The 23,156-nt window shown below is 35.9% G+C and overlaps 2 protein-coding genes across 3 annotated transcripts; both read right to left on the bottom strand.

Moving 5' to 3' along the window:
• Positions 1–2,582: 2,582 nt before the first annotated feature.
• LOC110794313 (putative E3 ubiquitin-protein ligase XBAT35) lies at positions 2,583–11,020 on the bottom strand. The gene is made up of 9 exons (XM_021999267.2): positions 10,568–11,020; positions 10,224–10,338; positions 9,041–9,121; positions 8,846–8,934; positions 8,661–8,761; positions 8,430–8,517; positions 7,076–7,178; positions 6,444–6,529; positions 2,583–3,418 (listed from the first exon to the last, which is right to left on the bottom strand). The coding sequence occupies exons 1-9, from the start codon at positions 10,667–10,669 to the stop codon at positions 2,759–2,761; spliced, it is 1,425 nt and encodes a 474-aa protein (XP_021854959.2). The 5' UTR covers positions 10,670–11,020; the 3' UTR covers positions 2,583–2,758.
• A 1,232-nt stretch (positions 11,021–12,252) lies between these two features.
• On the bottom strand, positions 12,253–22,518 carry LOC110794312 (transcription initiation factor TFIID subunit 4b). 2 transcript variants are annotated; one of them, XM_021999265.2, is made up of 15 exons: positions 22,385–22,518; positions 21,077–21,131; positions 20,871–20,976; positions 19,869–20,416; positions 19,653–19,748; positions 18,676–19,566; positions 15,242–15,354; positions 15,058–15,145; positions 14,814–14,949; positions 14,668–14,723; positions 14,536–14,592; positions 14,307–14,447; positions 13,744–13,812; positions 13,384–13,651; positions 12,253–12,736 (listed from the first exon to the last, which is right to left on the bottom strand). In XM_021999265.2, the coding sequence occupies exons 2-15, from the start codon at positions 21,113–21,115 to the stop codon at positions 12,561–12,563; spliced, it is 2,784 nt and encodes a 927-aa protein (XP_021854957.2). In that variant the 5' UTR covers positions 21,116–21,131; positions 22,385–22,518; the 3' UTR covers positions 12,253–12,560. The 2 variants fall into 2 exon arrangements, with proteins under 2 accessions (XP_021854957.2, XP_021854958.2); XM_021999266.2 differs by having other exon boundaries at positions 13,744–13,809.
• Between the last annotated feature and the right edge of the window lie 638 nt (positions 22,519–23,156).

The raw sequence follows: 23,156 nt of genomic DNA, 5'->3' as shown, positions 1-23,156 counted from the left end.
ATACCTACAAACCCCATTTATGTCAACTACATCATTAATCAAATCCAATTCTTTTACCTGAAAACCATACACTTTTGAACACTTCATTGCCCTTAAAACACGATGTTGTTTCGGTTTACAAGTTTCTTTGATTTCTAACTCGCTCAAACTTCTTCCTTTACAATCTACACAAAAATAGGGATGATCATCTTTTGATCCAGCACCCCATGTCGAATCGAAATTCGCATTGATCATGTCTTGTAACACTTGTGGAAGATCTTTGAGTTTCTTTTCACCATCTTCCATTATTGATTTTTCTGGGTTTGTTTCCATCATAAATTGTTTGTTTGTGTTTATGAATGATTTCTTTTTTTCCTAGTATGTGATTACTCTTTGGATTATTTTCTAGTATGTGATTACTCTTTGAATTAAGCCGAGTAATGTGAGTATTTATTTATAAAAAGATAAGTAAACCTTTTAACAAATAACAAGTAAACAAACGGTAACTAGTAGAGTTTAGGAAGGTTTAGGGCTTTAGAAGTATTTATGTTTCTATAAAACTATCCTTAATTTTCTCTCGTAAAAAAAAAAAAAAAAAAACTATCCTTTTCTCCTGTTAAAAAAAAAAAAACACTCTCCCTTCTCTTTGTTTTTTACGTTTTTATTTTTGAGTGTTTTAAAATGTTTTTTACATTTCCTTTTATATTAATAAATGCTTTAATATTCTATCAAAATTCTAATGAGACATTAATTTTTTTTCATTTTTCAAATATCAGATTTTTGATAAAAGTGTAAACATTATAAATAAAAGCAAATTTTCTTGTTTAAATAAAAAAACAGAGAAATCTTAATATACAGTAATTAGACGTTAATAAAGGCCAAACGTAAAGAACAAAAAGAAACGGAGGGAGTGTCATGATTTCTTTTGATAGTACGTGATTACAAAGAAATTTATATTTAAGCAAAGCAATTTGAGTATATTTATAAAAAGATAAGTATACATTTTCACAAGTAAACAAACGGTACCTGGTAGAGTTTAGGAAGGTTTAGGGCTTTAGAAGTTTAGAAGTATTATTGTTTCTATAAAACTATCTTTAATTTCCTTCGTAAAAAAAAAAAAACTATCCTTTTCTGCTGTCAAAAGAAACTATTCTTTTCTCAATTATTATTACTCTAGTACGTACAAACATTAAATATCGAACCACATTATTATTACTATATTTTGGGATGGAGGGAGTATTATTTATTTTTTTAATTTTTTTGAGAGGATAATATATAATGATTTTCTATTAGATTATCTTAGGAAATTAAAGTTTGTTTTAAGGGCAATTAAGCCGAGTAGTACGTACTCCCTTCGTCCCAAAATATCGGGCGTCCCAAAATTATAGTCATGTTTCTATTTTTGACTATTAAGGTTTCTAATTTCTCATATACTATATTAATTAAAAAATATATTGAAACACAACAAAACAAAAATAAGTATTATATTCCACTTCCCCTTTGTACTATTTCCTCAGTTCTCTTTTTTAAATGACACAATTATTTAGGCACGTTTGCCAATGCACGATTTCAAACATTAATATCTTTCATTATAGATAAGAAAAAATTATAAAAATTTGATATTATTTAAAAATTATTTATTGAGACGAATCTAATAAGACCCACACGACTATGTTTTTTCTTAAGCATAAATCACAAAAGAAAGTTAAAGGAGCATGTGTGAATGAGAACAGAGGAAATATATTTCAAAGGTAAACCTTTTCACAAGTAAACCTTTTCACAAGTAAACAAACGGTAACTGGTAGAGTTTAGGAAGGTTTAGGGCTTTAAAAGTATAAAGTATTAGTGTTTCTATAAAACTATCCTTAATTTTCTTTGGTAAAAAAATAAAAAACTATCCTTTATCTGCTGTCAAAAGAAATTTATTTAATTTTTTTGAGAGGATAATAGTGATTTTCCATTAGATTCTGTTAGGAATTGAAATTAAATTTTGTTTTAGGGTAATTAAGCCGAGTAGTACGTAGATAGGTGTAAAATTAAATCACGTGCCCACAAAGGGATGCACGCTCCTTTAACTGGAGCTTCGGAGCTTCCCAGCAGACTACACACACCGTAGAATCGGCAGATTGAGGTTGTTGGCCTGCAGATTAAAGATGGCTATGGACCGAGCTGGCCCGATACTCGACCCGGCATGGAAAAAGCCCTGCCCGGCACATGCACGAAAAAAGCTCGGCCCGACACGAGCATGAAGTCGTGGGCAGGGCCTGGGCCGATTTTTTTGGAAAAAGCACGCTAAATTTAGTAAAATTAGGCTTAGGCACGAGCCCCGACCCGGTCTGGTAGCTAATAGACCTAGTCCGGGCCCGGGTTTTTAACTTTTCATCCCAACCCGACCCAACACGATCTAGAGTGGGCCTGACTGGGCTCAGCCCGTTTAGATTTGTATTTGGATTTGTTATTCTAATCTCACTGTTGATTTATTATTGTATTATTTATTCTAATCTCACTGTTGATTTATTATTGTATTATTTATTCTAATCTCACTGTTGATTTATTATTGTATTTTGTCTTTGATTTCTTAAATCAGGATTTGGATATGGTAGTTTATTTAGTTTGTAAATCCTCAAATTGCTGTTGACAACTACGAAGTCCAGCTTCGATAAGGAAGCATGACTTAAAATATATTTACAGCATTCTTTTCCGAAACATTATGATTACTGACTATACAATAAGATTCAATTGTACAAAGTGGCAAAAAATTATTTAGTCAAGCCCCCTTTCAAACAGCATACAATCTGATAACCTGGTCAATCTTGGCCCGACAAACCGGGCAAACCCCTTTCTTGGATTTGATCTCTGATAAACAAGACATACATCCAGCCATATGACCACAAGGAATGCAAGCCCCCTCTACCGGGCCATCCCAACATATCACACAACAAGACTCGTCGTTTTTACCTGTTGCTTTGGTACCGGTGACAGACACGTCAACGGGCCCCACATCGACAGCTGGATAATGGATAGGCCCGTCAACCACGGTGTCCACGGGTAAGGGAGGAGCTGATGGAGCTGAAGAGACGGGTTCTGAGGCAACAATTGTAGTAGGACCGTCTGCGGGCCGCATGGATGGGCCTGGATCAGCAGCACTAGCCCATCCGTTTAATTCTTGTGCTGTGGGTTCATCGGCCCATCCGTTTAATTCTTGTGCTGCGGGTTCATTGGCCCATCCGTTTAGTTCTTGTGCTGCGGGTTCATCGGCCCATCCGTTGCAGCTTGCTTTACCGGGAGGCGGGCCACTAGATGGACCACACTCAGTGTGAGTAGCATTACTGTCAAGATCACCCCAACCATTTGTAGCAGAACTTGACTGAGAATCCGGGCCTGCTGAAAATTCTGGCTGGTTGCCTGTGTTAGCTTCTGGTTGTGAAGAAGGCATAACCTAGATCAATAATTTCAGAGGGGATCAAAGTCTGAACAAGTATAACATTGACATTTTCAGAAAATCCTGTGACTTGATTTGCAGAAAATCTGATAAACAAGTAAAAAGAAAAATATGCAGTTCACTTTATAACTGTTTTTATCTGAAAACTCCTTTCACCATTCTTACATGTCTCCCAACTCTATACTATACTAAGGCACTGTTTTTTTGGCTTAATTTCAGTTTCAGGGCTTATTTTTCAGTTCAACTTATTATTGTTATTATTTTTATTATTATTATTATTATTATTATTATTATTATTATTTATCATTTATTAATATTATTTAGTAATTATTATTAATAATTACTATTTATTACCCTCAAAAAAAATAATTACTATTTATCATTTGTCATTTATTATTTATTTCAATTCTGTAATATTCAGTTAAGTTAAGCTCTAGCTCAGCTCAGCTCAAAAGAAAAGAACAGGCTCAAAAGAAAAGAACAGGGCTAAAGCGGCTCCCGCCAACACAAAATCTTTCTCCTAAAATTCTGAAACTTCCTTCCTAAACATATTCTCCATATTTGTCTTTAATGTCAAAACATTTAGTTAATGCTGCAATATTACTTGTCAAGTTTCTTAACAATTGACTACGTAGAAATTGGAGATTAGTTAATCAGCTAGATTTTCCAATATTTTTTCATAGATATACTAAAGAACGAGCATGGCTGGGGTACTACTACTACTACTACCTACAAACAAAAAGTCAATGCCTAAAGTAATATCAGCACAGATAGTCATATAATATAATTAGCTCAAACCTCCTTGTTGCATTGGTTTGAAAACTAACTCCCATGCTAAAGGGAGGTTGCAAATATTTGCTACGGAAAAAAAATATTCATATTGTGAAGGAGAAGCTCAAAAGCTAATAAGGAAAAGACAACCAAGTACATTGCAGGCAAAGACCAGTGATCATGTGCCAAAAGAGAGACTAGAAATAACATTTTCCACCAAAAACAAATTTGACTAGACTCCTGATTCTAGCTACCTTCGAAGCCATTAGCAATTGGCTCTAGGTTTTAAGGCCAAGGAGCACTGCTAATTGCACAAAAAATTTGGTCTGGGGGATGCAGGAACAGTGTTACCTAATTCTCTAATCACCCCACGAACTGCGTACCGAAAAGGCGAATTATAATATGAAAATGGTCCAATTTTGGTCTACTTTAGCAAATTAAGTAGCGAATTGCGTACCCGTACCAAGTCTCATACTAGGGAATCAGGTAACATTGAACTACAGCTAGGATAACCTGTAAACTAAAAGGCATTCAGTTCTAGGCTTCTAGCTACAATGAGGATGGCATCATAAAAATGATTTATGTGAGGTTCAGGACTGTAACCACTAATGAGCTATTGCCAAAAGCTTTGACTGAGCAAAGTATTTACATACCAGAAGTTATAGACGTGAACTAAAGGAGGCTTTACTGCTTTAGTAATCTCATAACCCAACCTACAGTGGATATAGGCTTCAGCTTCAGTAGTTTCAGAATACTCTTCCGTTCCTAAATAAGTGTTTTGTTTCTATTTATAGCGTTCTCTAATAAGTATCCACTTTCCATATTTGGACATACACTTAAATCATGATTGTTTTTTCTTACACATTCTACACTTTTCCCACTTTGCGATCCCCACATCCACTTTTATTTGTACTTTATCAATAAACAATTATCTACTCTATCCTTTCCCCAAAAAAACACTCTCAATCATTGTTTTTCTTACACACTTCTCATTTTTATTAATCCCGTGCATTCTTCCAAATAGGACAATTATTTAGGAACGGAGGGAGTAATATTCATGCATAACTATGTATTACTGGGAGGCATGAAAAGTTGGGAGCCATAACTTACTAGTAGCTAGAGTTTGGTTTTCGGTACTACTACAAACTGTCCGTAAAGAGTCATGGCCTTCCAGAAACATCGAATTACCTACCATGTAGCCTTGTTCGGGACTGAGCACTATTGGTTATAGCATAAATTCTTCCCTGCTACAATCAGGATGTTGAATGTTTGAGATACACAGGTGAATTATTTCACTTCAATAGGTTGGAAGTTGGAACAACCCTTAGATCCAAGCTACAGGCTATATCATTTTACAGTTAAACATTGTAAGATCCACGAGACCATCAGAGGCCATGAGCTATAAATTCCAGATGACAGGACAGCTACCTAAGTTTTATAGGCGGTAAGTTTGGCATTCATATATAAGACTTACAACCAGTAAACTAGGACATGCAGGTGCATATTCTGTGCCATTTGGTCCCCAGATACCCCAATCCAAGGCGTCAGAAGTAGAAAGAAGTACTTATCTATAGACAACAGGCTTGTTATATGGTTTGGAAGTTTAAGGTTAGGGCTTAGGGGAGTTAAAGCTATCTTATTTTACAAGTTCTGCTAACTCGTTTTTCCCCCCAATTTTTGCAAATTATACCTAAAATGCATTTTGGTACCAGTACAGACCAAAATTTCATTTACACACCAAAATATAGAACATTTTTATTCTCACTCTCCTATCGCTGGTACTCAATTTACCAAGCCCAAATTTAATCACACTGGAACGCAAACAACCAAGGTCCAAGGATATATTTTTTCAATAACTTCACAACTCTAATTAATGATCTTCGGTCTTACTAGATATTTGTGAAAGAATGACTACTCCATCCGGCCAGAAACATTCCTATATCAATATCATTGAAGACAATGGAAACAGAGGGGATATGGATAAAATTAAGCTCCATCTATCGCCAAAAATTTCTCTCTTTTTATGTAGGAAAAAATGGTTGCACTTTCTTTCATGTTTGCTCTAATATAGCAGGAGGGAGAGGTTAGATGAAAATCTCAAAAGCTACTTAGCACACTAAAAAATTGAGCAAAGTAAATCACACAGAATTTTTTTCAGGAAGTCATAAAATTTCCAAACAAAATAAAGGTGATTGTCATCAAGGCAGAAAAAACTATGGGATATCAGTTCAACATGGCAGTGCGTAGATACCTTAAGAAACCCTTTACAAGCACTGAATAACTGAGCAAGTTTATGCTTGTCTCCCTCAATATCAGATAAAAATTTATAACGGGTCCCTGAAAAAGGTAGAAGAGCAAGTATTTAAGATAGACCCTAGCAAAAAAGTGGATGGAGGTGACAATTCAACATAAAAAACATACTCATCAGGTTGATAATTCACAAACAGTACAGCTAATCAGCTACCATATACTTCATCCGGTTAGTTCTACCATATTGACTTTGACATTTGCCAATGCACCATTTCGATCATTAATATCTTGAAAATATATTTTGAGACAAATCAAGTAAATATTTCAAGGATAACATTTGTTTTTATATATAAGTAATAAGAATATGTTCAAAGTAGGGTATGAGAAAGTGAAACAGTAAAAAAGGCAACATGGAAGAACTAAAAAAATGGGGGAAGTGAAAATAATCCAACAATGATAGTGGTAATCATTGATTATGTTTCACTGGTAAGCCTACAATCGTGATGATTTTAAACTAAAAGGTCTCCAAATATATATAACTGGAAGCAATACCTCTGTCCTAAGAGCATGTCATGCCAAAAACAAGAGTGCTGAACAAAAGATATTAAGAAATATTAAAATTTATAAACTTACCAGTGGACTCAATGGAAATTGTCAAGGTGGGGTCTGACTCGTGAAACTTTGGCCCCACAATGTTGGACTTCCAAAGAGGAATGACAGTACGAGGCTGCGGATCCTGTTTATTACAACCTTTTTTAGAAGATAAAATAGGTGATTTATAAAGTAACGAAATGAGTATTTTACAAAAACAATGTACATGTATGGCAAAAGTAAGGAAAACTCAGGTTTCCATCACTCAAAGCTGCAAAATCGCATTCTAAGAAATTTAAGAATATGATATACAAGATCTGACCAGGGTATTAATTTACACACATGCGTGCAGAAAACTGTTCCTAGGTGGCTAGGTCTGAGCAGTCTTTCCCTCAACCACCCACCCAGCAGGTCTCCAACCGGCACATGCAAACCAAGTCGTAGTACGTAAGAACTGGATCACGGTACTCCTACATTGAAACGCCCCTGTAGTCTATTTGAACTAGAAAAAAGGGAATCACATTTCCATGTGCATTTCAAGTACGTGAATATATGAGCATTGTATTGGGAAAGCATTAAGATCATTCTCCAAAAATAACTCCAGAGGAAAAAATTGGAACATGAATTTTAAGAACATAAGAGCAAGGTCAACTATGAGGTTTATCACTTTATTGTCCTCGAAAAGGCTTCCTAATAAAGACCAGATATGTCTTCCTGGAGTTCTTCTGTTCCTTTTTTCCTGTTTTGTTCCCTTTTATTCGAAAACGGGAAGAAGAAAAATTCTTGTCTGATAAACATTGAAGGGTCAAGGAGAAAAAGAAAGATACAGATTCTTCGATAGTGCCTACTGCCAAGACCAAGCAAAATACTCATTTACCTGATTTAAATTACCCAGAATCATTCTTGAATTATACACAATATCAGAATTTACCAATCTAAACATAACCGACTGAATTAAGTAATTAACTTGACAAATATTAATTATACATTCAGACTTTTGCATAACAAGCCAACTGACATCAAATCACAATGACCTAAAATGAAGTAACTGATGACGAGATGAATTATTAATCAGTTCGATATGACCAAAATCAAATTAATAAGAATTGAACCCAATCGTGACAACCCATTTACCAAGTATAATTGCCAGAGTAACAGAATGTTAGCCAAGCCTTTTGTTCTTTGTTAGTTTGTTTTCGAACCTCAGTCAAGCAGAACAAGAAAGGCTCTCATGGAATAAAGTAGAAAACTATTACTACGTATTTAAAAAAGTCCAAAATCAGAACCCTCAGATTCTCAAGGATGGCGAAAATCGAATATAATCTGCAGAAACATAGCCTATAGTTTCAAACAAATATCCAGGTAAGAGTGTAAGACTCAGTCATATGTTACATACCTGTGCACTAGAATACACAACCAGCTCCAATTTCAGAGGCCCCCTTGTATTAGGGAGACCGCAAGGAACAACGACTACCCAACACTTCCTGGAAAAGATGGGAAATAGGTCAGAGAAATACATAGTACAACTTGAAGAATACATTCATCTATCAATACCCTTTAACAAAATAGATAGAGAGGATATCTCTAGATGAAACATGCAAAGTGCAAACTGGCAAGGAGGCATTACTTTGAGCTCCTCCTTGCTAATCGTTGCGGCACCAAAGACCCGAGGAAGCCTGGGACCGCCAGAACCTCACGTACATCACTAGAGAAGTAGCATATGTGTGCCTAAATTATAACCATATTTAGCAAATTAGCAGTATATCTCTAAATATCGTGTCTATGTTTCATATAAATAAGGGAAAAAAGCACCTCAATTGTACGAACAACATTGCAGTACCCCTTTGTTCTCGCTAAATCTAACGGTGTTTGACAATCATCATTTCTCGCAAAAGGATTAGCTGCAATTTTATTCAACAGAGCCCATCATTTATGTGACGTCACTGACATTCCATACACTTGACTTACTCAAGTCTCCTAAACACAATCTAGAACCTTGATATTTACCTCCATGCAAGAGAAGCAACTTAACAGTGTGGTCCAGACCTCTCTTCGCAGCATGATGCAAAGGTGTACCCGCATGACTCCCTAATATGAAATTGGAAACATTTAAGAACAAGGAAAAGAAAAGCCTCACAGAAATAAATTCTTAAATCATAAGAAACATATAGATGCTTTCACAGTTTCTAATCTATTTTCCACAACTTTTAGTTCTTTTTGCTAATCTATTTTCTCTTTGAAATCTCATAGAAAATGCATTTCCTCGAATCTGATTCAAAGGATACTTATTTACATTCCATAAAAATCTGCTTCACTGCAAATTCACACTAACTCGATCACAAAAGCATAGTTTTGATATTTTTTTTTCTAGTACTCAATCCAAATGAACTGTCAACTTACTGCCACGCCAATCCCAAGCTTCCATTATAATAGTCTACGGAGTATTATTCCCATATGACCAGGGAAGGGGGTCCTACAATTTGGCTCATTACAAACTCCCAAAAATCTATGTACATGACTGGCTAACAAGCAACGTATTACGTAATGCAGCACACAGATAACAAGTAATACTTTTTGCAATTGGAATTTGACCTACAAAGTCCTATTAAAATCTGGAGTTAATAAATCAGTATATACAAGAACACCCAAGGAGCCCCATTATCACTCAACTTATGCTAACATAAGCATGACTTACTCGATCAAACTTGATCCTAAGACGCGTCAATATGTAGATGCCAAGCAGGGGCGGAGTTATGCTCAAAAAAGAGGGGTTTATTGACCCCACTTAGTCCTCTAAATATCTTTTAAACACTTAAACATGAATATACAAGGCCTTGTTGAATCAAGTTAAAATGCGAAATAACATATGAGTTCAAATGTAATCTACCAATTTTAGAGGGTCAATACATGTACCTATATACAATATATATGTTCAATATTTATAATATAGTGTCATATTTATATAATATACAATATGTTTACCATTTCTATTGACTTGAATTCACTTCAAACAAACTCTAGATTCGCCATTGATGCCAACTAGCTTAGTTGGTTAAAGTTTCCAGTAGTGTACCCAAGATTTGGGATAAATTACCACCCTTTGTGGTTCTCTATACACATAATAAACTCATTCTAGCAAAGCTAAAGCAACTCTTACGTGCAAAGAACTAATGGGGAAAAAAAAACTTACCAGGGCGATACGCATTAACATTTGCACCCAATTCAATCAAAGTCTTGGCCACAACATAAAGTCTAGGATCCATAGAAGCCACTATCAATGGAGTTTTCCCTTCTTTATCAATCCACTAGTTTCAACCCAGAAATTATAATCACACCATCAAAAGATAAACTATACTCAATCCAATAAAACTCAAAATCAAAATAACAACCATAAGATTAAAAGACAAATTATACTTGAATCAGAATAAAACCAATAAATTGTATCCATAAAATTGTAAGACAAACAAATACTCAATCCATTCATAATCAGAAATGCAACCCAGAATTATAATCACAACATTGAGTTATGATTACCTCAAGTCGAGCACCTTCAGTGCAAAGAGCTTTAATTGCATCAATATTACTCCCAATCACTTGCTGATAAACCAATTCATCTTTTGAGATTTTTTGACCCATATTGCTTTCAAATATTCAATTACTATCTATCTACTGTGTTTATTTTGTTGAAAAATATTGGAATCGAATTATATTTTACCCAGAAAATATCTTATTAACAAAAATCCCAGGTTTTAGCAATTCCCTCAATCTTAACGATGAAGGATTTGGGAAAGGCACTGGGAAATAGAGCATGGCTATGAGTGTGGACTCAGAAAATTATCTGCGTCAGGTCAATAGGAATCGTGGAATTTCTGGGTTGATCCATGGAAGATTTTGGTCTTTATATTTTGGTCTTTAGTTAATGGAGAAGAAATGAAGGATATATGGGCTATTTTTTTTTTTTTATGTGTGTGTATGTGTGTAAGTAATGGCCAATGTTTTAGGCACGGATCAAAATGGAAATGAGGTAAATAAATAGGGAATGTGGGATAAGAAAGTTTTTGTCAAAAATGATACGTGTTCAAAATGAACGCAATTAGAATTGATCTCAGGATCACCTGAAATCGGGATAAAAGCTCTAACCAACTGAGCTATCCATCACTCTTGAGTAACTCGTATTGATACTAATTAATTTGCTATTGGTACTGAATTAGTGTGTTATTTAAATACACTACTAGTTAGTACTATCAATAAGAATCACTTGGTGCTATTGAACATTTGAACCTTAAATACTCTGCGTTGATACTTGAAAGAGATTATATTAGGTGAATTGTGTTCAATTTGGTCACAAAGCCACTTGACATTTAGAAATCCTCAGGAAGGAGTATTGCAAGTCTATAATACAACCGGTTATAAGGTATAACTAGTTTTTTGGACTCGGGTGATCCTCGGGTTACTACATTAATAACTTCACATTTAGTTAGATTTTTTTTGCAATGATAACATGAAACCGTGATTGGCAAGTAATTGGAGAATTCTTAAATTAAATATTCCTTTTAATTCAGTAAAAATTGAAAATAGTTTCTATACAAGTAAAAAATTGGAGATATTCCTGGAAATATAATTTACGCATGCTAATCAGTCTACCGATGTCTCAAATTTGTATGGAGTAATTGATCCGGTAGGTAAGTGTTTGGAAAAGGTTGTCTTGACTCTTCAGCTAGCAACTATACTACTAGTCTACTACACTCATGGAGCAGGATTTTATCAATGCCAGATTCATTCAAAAACAATTTCATCAAATGTCTTAACAATTCAAAAACAATTTCATCAAATGCCTTCACAATCCAAAAACAATTTCATCAAATGTCTTCACAATTCAAAAACAATTTCATCAAATGTCTTAACAATTCAATAACAATTTCATCAAATGTCTTAACAATTCAATAACAATTTCATCAAATGTCTTAACAATTCAATAACAATTTCATCAAATGTCTTAACAATTCAATAACAATTTGAGGTAGCACATTGCTATACCTCAGAAAATGAATTATAATACTACAATTACATTATGAGGTAGCACATTGCTGTACCTCAGAAAATGAATAATAATACTGTTACTTTTCTTCAGAAATACTGTCAATAATATTATTCTACCAGTATGCTAAAAGAAACCAAAGCCAAGCAAACTTAATACGACTTCGAAGATCAACACGAGGTTAACAGAATCTTCAATTTAGATCAGATTATAAAAGTACAAGAAAAAGTTCAGAAACTTTATAAAACTACCAAACCCTAACAAAGGGCAAAGACACTTCAGATTACCCTTACTATTATACCCTAACAAAGGGCAAAGACACTTCAGATTTACAAGAAATTGAAGGGCATACCGAAAAATAAAGGTACGTATAACTAACTATCTATGATTATTAGTGTGATTAGCCAGTAAACCAGAAATGTATGAATAAAACTTCATGGTTGAAGCTCCAACAGAATATACCATGAAGCTTATAATGTCCTTCCCTTTTCACTCAGATGCAGGATCGGCATGCATTTTGTCGTAAAGTCGGTATATTATAGTGGATTTTGCCATCTGGGGTTCTTTTTCCAGCACAGCAATCACATCCTTGACGGAGATACGAGGAACTACTCTGGGAGGTGGCACGGTAACTTGGCTTCCACCGCCGCCTTGTCTCGCAACACCTACAATGAGAAACAAGGTTCACACGTTCAAACGAGTTTTTTTCTTCTCCCAAAACCCAACCCTTTTTTCTAAAGATGGTTGTGGGGCGGGCCAACCCGAGGCCCGGCCCGGCACAGGGGCGAAAAAAGCATGACCCGTCATGAGCACGAAGTCTCGGGGCGAGCCTGGGCCGCATTGTTTTGGAAAAAGCACGACAAGGCACGGCACGGCACGACTCGACCCGGCACGACAAAACACACTAAATTTAGTATTAGGTATAGGGCACGATGGCCTGGCCCGGCACAACAGTCTGTGGGCCTGGGCCTGTTTTGAACTTTTCGGTCCGGCCCGGCATGATGCAAAGTGGGCTTGGCGTGGGCCGGGCCTGTTTAGGCCCATGGCAATCTTTACTTTTTTCTACATATTTCTTTTTCTTCTGAGGCTGGGCATGGGGTAGTAAATGGGGATGGTAATGGATATGGCATTCAGGAGAACCAAGTGAAAGGTCAAAGAACTCCATGTCCACTATTAGGGCGTTTTCTATTAATAAAGTTGATCTACTATTTAGGTAACAAGTAGAACTCATTCCAATCAAGAAATCAAATATATATTTCAAACTCATTCCAATCAAGAAATCAAATATAAGTATATATTTAAAACTCATTACCAGAAGCAGGAGTTGACAGATCCCTTTTTCCAGTTCCTCGAGTTTCCCGAACATTCCCAACAGACGTTGTGGATTGCTTATTGGATACATCTTTACCCGTCTGAGAACTAGTTGTTGCAATGTCGGGCCCACCTTCACGCTTTTGGCGAGCTGTTTGTGCCATAAGCTGCCATTTTGATAGCATGTCATCCCCTCCAACAGCAGCTCTGGCAGCTACATTTGCTGCTGTAGTGCGCATTTTGTCATCCTCCTCTTTGTTCACTGGCATCTGTACACAAGAATATAACGCGAGACTTGCTATAATAACTTTTCAATGGTTGAATAATGTACTCCGTAAAATTTAATCAGTTATAATTATACCTTCAGTGATTTCGAACGTCCTTCATCTTTTTCCTTGTCAGCATCAACTACAGCACTGCCATCAGGCTGCTATGAACACATAAATGCATTAATCCCAATCATAAAATACAGGATTTTTTGTTATTTAACACCTTAAAAAAACCAGTTTTTGTAATTTAATACCTTAAAAAACAAAAAACAAAAATAGAAATAACACCTTAAAAAACAAAAAAAATTAGAAATCGACACCAATTGACGATTTCCCTTAGGAAAAAGGTTGGTTTTTAACTATGCTATAGTTACCAAGGAATGATTTGATGGTAGACAACTCCTTATTATTGTTTGGAACTATAGCATAGACTTAAAACCAACGTTTTCCCTAACGAAAATCGTTAAATGGTGTCGATTTCTATTTTTTTGTTTTTTAAGGTGTTTATATATAATAAAAATTAACTAAGGTGTTAAATTACAAAAACTGATTTATTAAAGGTGTTAAATGACAAAAAATCCTAAAATACATGATCACCTCATGGGGAAAACAAAAAAGAACGTATATTCAAAGCAAGCACAGTGAAATTACACACTTCATTTTGTTTACGAAGTTTCTCAACTTCTGCTTGTTTCTTATCCCATTCTTCTCTGGCTTTTCGGTTAATCGCCAATATTTGTTCACGAACATCGGAAGTGACAACAGTAGCGTGCCTTGACTTTTCAGAGTCAGCCCTCTGTTGAAATCATGAGTTCTTTTTAAACTCAGCAAGCAGATAAAAAAAATTGTTATTTCAATCAGTAGAAAGAAAAGAGAAACAATACCTGTTTTGAAACTCTGATCAGACTGCTTATCAACGCACGCATTCTTTCCTCTACACACTAAAGATGCAACGTTTAAAGGTATAACCGTATAAGCATGGGAGAAACAGAAGGATGAAGCAGTTGAAATCTTACTAATGAGAGGCACCGCTCCACATCATTGCTCAAGTTCGTTAATCCGCATTTCATCACTGTCGAACACAGTAAAGAAAAACATAATATAACTTTACCCCTTAAATAACCAACAGTTAGAAAACTAAAAAAGATAATCGAATATTAACTTATTTGTGCCAACTTCTTCTTGAGTGGAAACTTTTGCAGAAGTAGTCTGTCTTCTTCTTCTTGAACAGCCTTACGAGACGCCTCTGAAACTCTACTATCATCCTTGGGAACAGAAAATAACTGCTCCTCCTCTTCCTATAAAATCACACCATATAACAATTTGAATAAACAGTGGAGAGATTCCAGGCAAAATCCAACTTTGGGAGCAGAAAAACGAAGCAGAAATGGAGATAAACACCATACCCGAAGATTAACCCCACTGACGGCAGTAACATCATTAAGATGTTCAATGCTTTGATCAGAAAATCCCCCGGAAACTTTCTGCTTCTTACTGCAAGGTCATGAAGGCAAGAATGTTTTTAAACAATCATAATAGACTTAAGATGTAATCAGAGCTACGAAAATCACTCTCAAATCTTAAGTTCACCTTGGCAGAGGGGGTGAAGTAGTAGCATGTGCATCAAGTGGCTTCTTCTGACCACCAGATGGCTTTTTAGCTGATGCCTTGGAATTGCTCCCAATCCCGCTCATTTGGCTAGGCTGAGATACATAAAATTATATAAAGCAGAATCTCTACTAGTTAGATCGTCAATAACAAGGGACATATGACACAGTCACACAGTACATAACTACAAACAAGCATAAGCCAATAGAGAGGAGGGATGATTACTAATTGGGACAAGATCAGAGGTATGAAATGCATAATTGTTTAACAGAAACATAGACTTAAGGAAATGAAATAAAATAGCCCTCAAATTGGCATAGGAACCAAAAGCAGAGCTCATTGACTTGATTAACATCACTTTTTTCTAGCTTATTGTCAGCGAGAAAAGAATCACATATTCACATCAGTTCAGAACTGCGGTGCAAACACTTCAAACTATGCAAACTACAATCCAGAGAATGCTTCCCAAGTCCCCTGTGAATAACAGTGCAAGCCTCACAGTCAGGCCATACCCTTCATCCTTCCATATTATGATAAAAAAAAAAAAAACATTGTTGTCACCCAATAGAATTTTCCCTTTGACCTAAGAAGCACGATACAATAGCACAGCTAACAAATTGCTGCTCTATTTGAGAGACCTAAACTTAATATTAGGAGTTAACTCTTGAGTTACAAATTGAGCAATATTATCTCCATACCTCTGTAAATTCATTCCTTAGTAAAATTGATACAAGATACTTAAAACATTCACTGACAAAGATCCACTGTCACAACATCCTTGCTCTGCCCCCTCCCAATAATAAAATGGGACTTCACTTACTTAATATTTGTCTGTTACAATAGCAGTCTCAAACAACAAACACCACAACATCTCATCTTAGATAATGTTGTTATTACTTCATCCAAAATTGTTGCTGACATGAATTTTTTTTTAAGTAAATCCTTGGTGTCATCCAATCGTAATACAGAAACCCCTACGTTACTCCTCAGCAATCCCGAGTTTTGCTTTCACGTCTCAATACATATCATTGACTAGGTGAATATACTTGAGTGGTATTCCCTTCTTCGTCATTCTCTGCAATAGCACCTATCTTGGTATCTTGTCATACATCTTCTCAAAATCAAATATACCACGTGTAAATCCTTTTTCCCCCCTTATAATACTCCATTATTTGTCTCACGAGATTGATGAATTCTAAGGATGATCACGACATAAACCCGAACCCAAACTAATTCTCTCAAATGCTAGCATAATTCCTTAATCTATGGTGCATCACTTTCTTCAACATTTTCATGGTATGAATCTAAAGTTGTGTATCTCCTTTGTTCTTATAAATTAGTACATTGCCGTATCTTGTTCGTCCTCCAAATCGTGTTGAATAGATTTATTAACCAATCAACATCAACCTTCCATAGGCATCTCTAAACCTCAATAGGAATACCATCAAGCCCAACCTATTTCTTCATTTTCTTTATCTTCAATATCGTTTAAACCTTCATTCTTTGAATCCTCCGCATTACCTTCCGGATGATCCTCGATAGAGAAGTCTCTGATAACCCCCCGACTTAACTTCCATTAAACAACTCATTAAAACTTTAATTTCATCTGTCCTTAATGATATCATCCTAAACAAAAATTCTTATCCTCATTTTTTGAATCCTTATCCTCCCCAATAAAACCCAGTTGATCCTCAATAGAGATGTCTCCACTCTCCAATAACACCCACTTAACTTCCATTAAACAACTCATCAAAACTTAAATTCAATTTGTCCTTAATGATGCATGATGAAAAATTCTTTGGTAGGTCTGCAATCATCACTTGTCTCTTCCAACTTATCCTAGCTATTCATATAAATCCTTACCTTTACCGTCGGTAGTTTCTTTATCTCTAAATTTTCTCGAGGTCAAGAAGCATTCTCTTTTGTTCACCAAAACCTCCTTAAATTCCCCCAAAACCTCCTTTGATATCATTCATCTTTAAGTAGAGTTAGAGACCACCTTTAGCCCAACTAGCTTCTTTCACCATTCTATCGATCAACCTTAACATTAGCTTAAAACTTCACCATTTAATCCTCCGATGACATTCTAATCTATTACGTCTTAGACTTGATTTAACGCAAACATCGAAAACTAGAAGGTAATTACCCTTACCTGTTCTTCCTACAAAAGCCTCTTTGAGTTGCATTTGTCCCACTTTGAAATGTGACCATTGGGGTTCACACTTGTTAAACCGCGTGTTAACCAAAATAAAGTCATATGACTACACAAAACCCTAAATGGCCCCTCTCCCTTCTTTCCTTAGTCCATAACAAATCCGCGATGAACACTTTCAAAACCATGGAGACTTGTACCCACGTGTCCATTAGATCTACAATCTCAATGCTTCCTTCTTTTCAAAATAGTTGCACCATTTTGACTTTTACGTTTGCCAACGCATAACTTTGCCATCAATATTTATAATGATGTATTAGTAAAATTATAAAAAGTTGATATATTTAATATAACATCAAGATAAACATAATAACATTTTACATAATAATATTTTTTATTTATTTATTAGTAGAAAATTACGATCAAAATATGGTAAGGGAATTGTCAAAAGTCAAAATGGTGCAACTATTTAGAGATGAAGGTAGTATGTTTCTTCTCTTTTTGGGAGATACATTGTATTCCTCGTCTGAATCCTCCCATACTCCTCATACCTACTTAACACGAAAAGACACTAACATCATCTACAATCTCTCTACCACAAATGAAATCACCCTTCCAGTAGACCTCAACTACATCGTTTACTAGCCGATCCTCAATAAACATACCAACTCCGTGCTTATTCTTAAGTTAAATACCACCACTTATAACCCCGAGGCCTAATGACTCTAGCTTTTTCTCCTACCCACTTAGTCTCTTCACATCTCTACCCACTTCGCTAGCTTGATACCTAATGTTCCTAAGATGATATGTGTAACTCGGTCTCCATACTCTTTCTTAGTCTAACTTTCCTATAATCTAGGAGCCTCTGCTCATTTGGATTGCCTCTCTGATTTGGGGCGACCACATTGGGACAATGACCTAGCAACTCTAGAATAACCAATACACATGGGTTTGGGTCTAAGAAGTGGCACTGCGTCGATGAATAGGGAACACCCCTACATAAATATCATCTCGGCTCATGCTCATGGATGTGACAAAGTTTATGCTGGTTGTCAAAACGTACCGGAACCCTCTTGTTTTAACTTTTAAGAGGAATTGGGAGTTGGGACAGGCAATGAGTAGTTCTTAGGCGAGATAAACTCACATCAAGTAAGGGGAAATCAGTACCAATCATGATACATCTACCACAATTATTTACCAAATAAACTAATCAAGACCTAATTACTGAGGCATCTACCAACCACTAGAATCATGACAAAAGTACCTGGGAATCAATATCCATGTTGGATGAAACAGAACCTGGGGTTGCTACAGTTGCACTCCTCAACGAAGATGAATGGGCGATTCCAGAATTGTTTCTCTCCAACAACTCAGCATTCGAGGGAACTGGAAGTGATTCTCTTTGATCAACCAGTACAGGGCCTGAATATGCAGGCCCCTGGGATGAAGAGATTTTGGGCTTTGGTTGTTTTTCAAGAGCCTGATCAGAGGGCTCCTGCTTCACATAACTCATGTTCGGTGAAGCATTGATGTTTTGCTCTTTACTTACCTGCCAAGGCACAGGATTATGTGGCATTATAGGAGTGGCCATGTTGGCCATGGTTACACCAGGAAGTCTTTTGGGTTCATTAGATGAACTCTGCCTCTCAACTTTAGGAGTACTCATAACATTCATAGCCTGGCTTGTACCATCTCCAATAGAAGAACCAAATCCTTGATGAAGTTGACCTTGCCTTAATTGGGGGTCATTAGGTTGAGCTTTAACCATGGTTGAGGGTGTACTGACATTTGTGCCAGGGAAGGGGTGATAACTACTGGCCCCATACATGGGAAAGGAACCCTGTGGAAAGTGCAAATGCTGTTGCTGTTGCTTTGAAAGCCCCTGTATTGGATTTACAGAACGATCAGATGCTTGGTTTGGTTGTACTCCATGAGAATCCGTCAGATGCTCTATCTCCCTTGATTTGAGAGGCTTGCTGTCAACCATTTGGTGTCCCGAATCTTTAACCGGTTGCAAGACTGAAGCAGGAGTTCGTATCATGGTAGGAGTGCTATTGCTCTTTTGATGGAGTTGTCCAAAGGAATAAGGATCGGAGAATTGGGCTGCAGTACCAGTAGGAGGTCTCGGGTGTGGCTGCTGACCGGGGTTTTGACTCTGCATTTAAAATAAATTAGCTCCTCCACACCCTGAGTATTAACTACCTCTTTAGCAAGAGGAAGCAGAATCAAAAGTCAACATACCTTTGCTTGCATTTTTACCACAGCTAACCTCAGCATTTGGTCCCCCACACAACTTCTCATGAGCCTGACAAATGTTTCTTTGGGTATCTCATTTCTCTAGTAATCATCCATGAAAGCTTATTAATCCAAAAAAAGAAACAAATTTTCACAGCATTGCTGTACTTGCAATAGTACAGGAAAGAATCAAAATTTCATTGACAGAGAGTAGAAGCAAACCCGTAATTTTCCATAAAGAGTTTGGAGTTGCATGGCCTTATCCTTATCTAATTCTGGTAAGATGATAGGAAGCAAACTACCAAAAGGTATTTGCTTTGACCGATTAGCGGAGGTGCCAACCTGCTCTGCCACTGAACCCGGCTGATTGTTGAATCTCTGTGTGTTTGAGAACTGAGTTTGACTGCTTGAATTAAGATTTCTGCTTGGTTCATGAGCCTGAGCTTGACTTGTTCCAGATATTTGCGACTGTGTCGGCATTGATTGCTGGGAAAAATCTCCAGATTTAGGTTCTATGGGGTGTCCCTGAACATCAACTTGCATAGACCTATGTAACTGCGAATGAGGACCACCAGGTGCCTGAGAGACGTTGACTTCTTGCTGAATCTCCATACTAGATCCATGTTCCTTCATCTCCACTTCAGATGATTGCTGTTCTTGACTTCGTAAACCTTGCTGCTGAGATTGGTTGCCGCTGCTTTCATCTTGGCTAGAAGGCTGCCATTGCGAGTACATCTGACTTGAAGTTTGATTGTTCTCTTGAGAAAACGCTGCAGTCGTTTCACCAGATGGAAATAAATGTGAGAATTGATGAAGACAAAAAGAAGAAACATCAAACACTCAGAAATAATTTTAAGAAAATAAATGCAAATTGGTGTTTCAAGAGAAAAAATGAAAACAGTATAACGGAAAATATGAAAAGATCTTGTAATTATATAATCTCTGAAGCAAGGAAAACCACGAAGAACAAGGGACATCTAGGATAGAAAGCATATGTAGTTTATAGTTTCTAACGTCCATAAATACTTATTTTCCTTTTACAGCCCTTATAATGGAAAACTGTGGAGAAATGGAGATCACTTCCCATTACTTTCTACAATAAACTACTACCAAACAAGTCAAAAATTAAAAATGTCTGGCTACATACTTTCTTGCAAATTTCCATACATTCTAATTTAAAAAATTCTGAAACATTATATTATAACCAAAGAGGGAAATACTTACAAATATCTGCATGAAGAGGCTGAGAAGTGGATGAATCACCTTCTATGTCTCTGTTTAGAGCAGCAGTAAAAGCCTCAACATCTGCCCCAGAATGCATCGATTCGTCCTAACATTCATTTATCCCCCCCAATAACAACATCGGAAATTGTTAGTATTTAACAACACAAAGTGTAATAATAATTATTGGCAAGAGAAAGAAGAAATACCTCATCCTCTTCAAGGAACTTCATGATAGAAGGATCCATTGCACAAGCAGCACAACTAATGATTCCAATCGAAAATATAAAGATTCAATAACTCCACAATCAGGTTGAATAAACGAGCTACAAATAATCAATAAGAGTTTTGCTATCTACATTGAGATTCCGTTTCAACTCCCATAGACATCCAAGAAACGTATAATGAAATTAACAGTTAAGAGGTTGTTTCATTCAAATTATTCTACAGAAAACCAAACAGAGAAGAGTGTTCTTATAGGTTGATTACTTTCATGGCTGCAGAATCAACCAACCAATCCGACCCCCGTTTTTCACCCGAATAAACATGGTCTAGACTCTATAGTCTCTATACATCTGCTGTACTATTTGATCTGTAACATTGCAACTCTATACATCTACTGTACTATTTGATCTGTAACATTGCAAATAAACCATTCTGAGATTCCCAAGCTTTTTAACCTCATTCGGTTAAAACTAAATACCTCAGCCAAGAAAATTAGTCTAAAACGGACCAAAATTTGACAATAACCACCATATTTAATCTAATCTAATTCTTCCATTGCACAAGCAGCATAACTAATGATTCCAATAAAAAATTTAAAAATTCAATAACTCCACAATCAGGTTGAATAAACGAGCTACAAATAATGAATAAGAGTTTTGCTATCTATATTGAAATTCCGTTTCAACTCCCATAGACATCCAAGAAAAGTATATTGAAATTAACAGTTAAGAGGTTGCTTAATTCAAATAATTCTACGGAAACCGAACAGAACGATAAGTGTTCTTATAGGTTGATTACTTTCACGGCTACAGAATCAACCAACCAATCCAACCCCCGATTTTTCACCCGAATAAACATGGTCTATACTCTATAGTCTCTATACATTTACTGTTCTATTTGATCTGTAACATTACAAATAAACCATTCTTCTGAGAATCTCAAGCTTTTAGACCGCTTTATGTTAAAACTAAATACCTAATTCAACCTCGGCCAAGAAGATTAGTCTAAACGGACCAAAATATGACAATAATCACCATATTTAATCTAATCTAATTCTACTGTAGCCTGCCACCACATTATCATCAAAATATATGATTATTGTTCTTCTTTTTGCGAGTTTTTTCCATGATAATTGGGCGTAAAACATGAAATTGATAACATATGATTGAACACTAATCGATAAAATTAATTTTAGGGCAACAAAAAGATTAAAAAATCGAGAGCACAACATAAATTGGTCATCAAAAATCGAAATTATTGAAAATTAATAGAGAATAAACTTGAATTAATACCTCGAAAACGCAAATTCTGAGAATAATTTGAGCTTGCAATTCAAGAAATCTGGCAAGGAGAGAGAGAGTGCCACGAACGAAGAGGGAGCTTCAACTTCTTTTTTCCTTTTTGTTCAATTTGCTCTGTATTTATAATTTGATACTCCGTATTTATACGGAATAATTTGCTACTGTACTTGTATTAAATGATGTAAATTACATATTTACCCCTTCTAACTCCAATTTTTTTTCCTTTCAAGGACCGTCAAATCGGGTCATCGATTGTTTACGGTTGGGATATAATCAGATAATATTATGCGGGATTATTATGTTACTGTCACTTAAATGTTCACTAGACGGATTACTGGCAAAACATTGTTGTATTTGGAAATTTTTGTTAGAGAGATCAAATAATAGCATGGTTTAAAATTTGTTGTCCAGAAAAACCCTTGTCATATCCGAAGTAAAACATATGATTATTTTTCATTGGGCTATGCGTTCGTATAAAAGAATTTGTTACTTCGTATTATACTTCATGAACGCGATTAAGACCTTTAAAATGTCATAAGTGAACTTTAATATCACAACTCGAATGTTGTGAGATTTTGAAATACAATCCTTTACAACTAGACTACACTAGAGGTGATCAAAATTCGGGTCGGACTAGGCATTAACACAAACAAAACATGCCCAAATCTATGAGTTTGGTCACTTGGTGCTGGCTTTTCGGGATGAAACGGGCTTTTCGGGTCGGACTCAGACTTTTGTCTAAAAATGCGTATTTCAGGCTGCC

The sequence above is a fragment of the Spinacia oleracea genome, chromosome 5 (assembly GCF_020520425.1).
Source record: "Spinacia oleracea cultivar Varoflay chromosome 5, BTI_SOV_V1, whole genome shotgun sequence".
Classification (NCBI taxonomy): Eukaryota; Viridiplantae; Streptophyta; class Magnoliopsida; order Caryophyllales; family Amaranthaceae; genus Spinacia; species Spinacia oleracea.
The sequence above is the reverse complement of the archived record's forward strand: the minus strand, read 5'-3'. Positions and strand labels throughout refer to the sequence as shown.

What these genes read in the sequence shown, in the direction of transcription:
- LOC110794312 (XM_021999265.2), bottom strand. Translation starts at nt 21,115, where the DNA reads ATGGATCCTTCTATCATGAAGTTCCTTGAAGAGGATGAG. An exon ending in AGTTCCTTGAAGAGGATGAG is followed by an intron (nt 20,977 to 21,076) that starts GTATTTCTTCTT and finishes AATGAATGTTAG; the next exon opens with GACGAATCGATGCATTCTGG. An exon ending in GAAGAAGTTGGCACAAATAA is followed by an intron (nt 14,724 to 14,813) that starts GTTAATATTCGA and finishes TGTGTTCGACAG; the next exon opens with TGATGAAATGCGGATTAACG.
- LOC110794313 (XM_021999267.2), bottom strand. Translation starts at nt 10,669, where the DNA reads ATGGGTCAAAAAATCTCAAAAGATGAATTGGTTTATCAGCAAGTGATT. An exon ending in ATGTTGTTCGTACAATTGAG is followed by an intron (nt 8,762 to 8,845) that starts GTGCTTTTTTCC and finishes GTTATAATTTAG; the next exon opens with GCACACATATGCTACTTCTC. An exon ending in AATTTCCATTGAGTCCACTG is followed by an intron (nt 6,530 to 7,075) that starts GTAAGTTTATAA and finishes TACCTTTTTCAG; the next exon opens with GGACCCGTTATAAATTTTTA.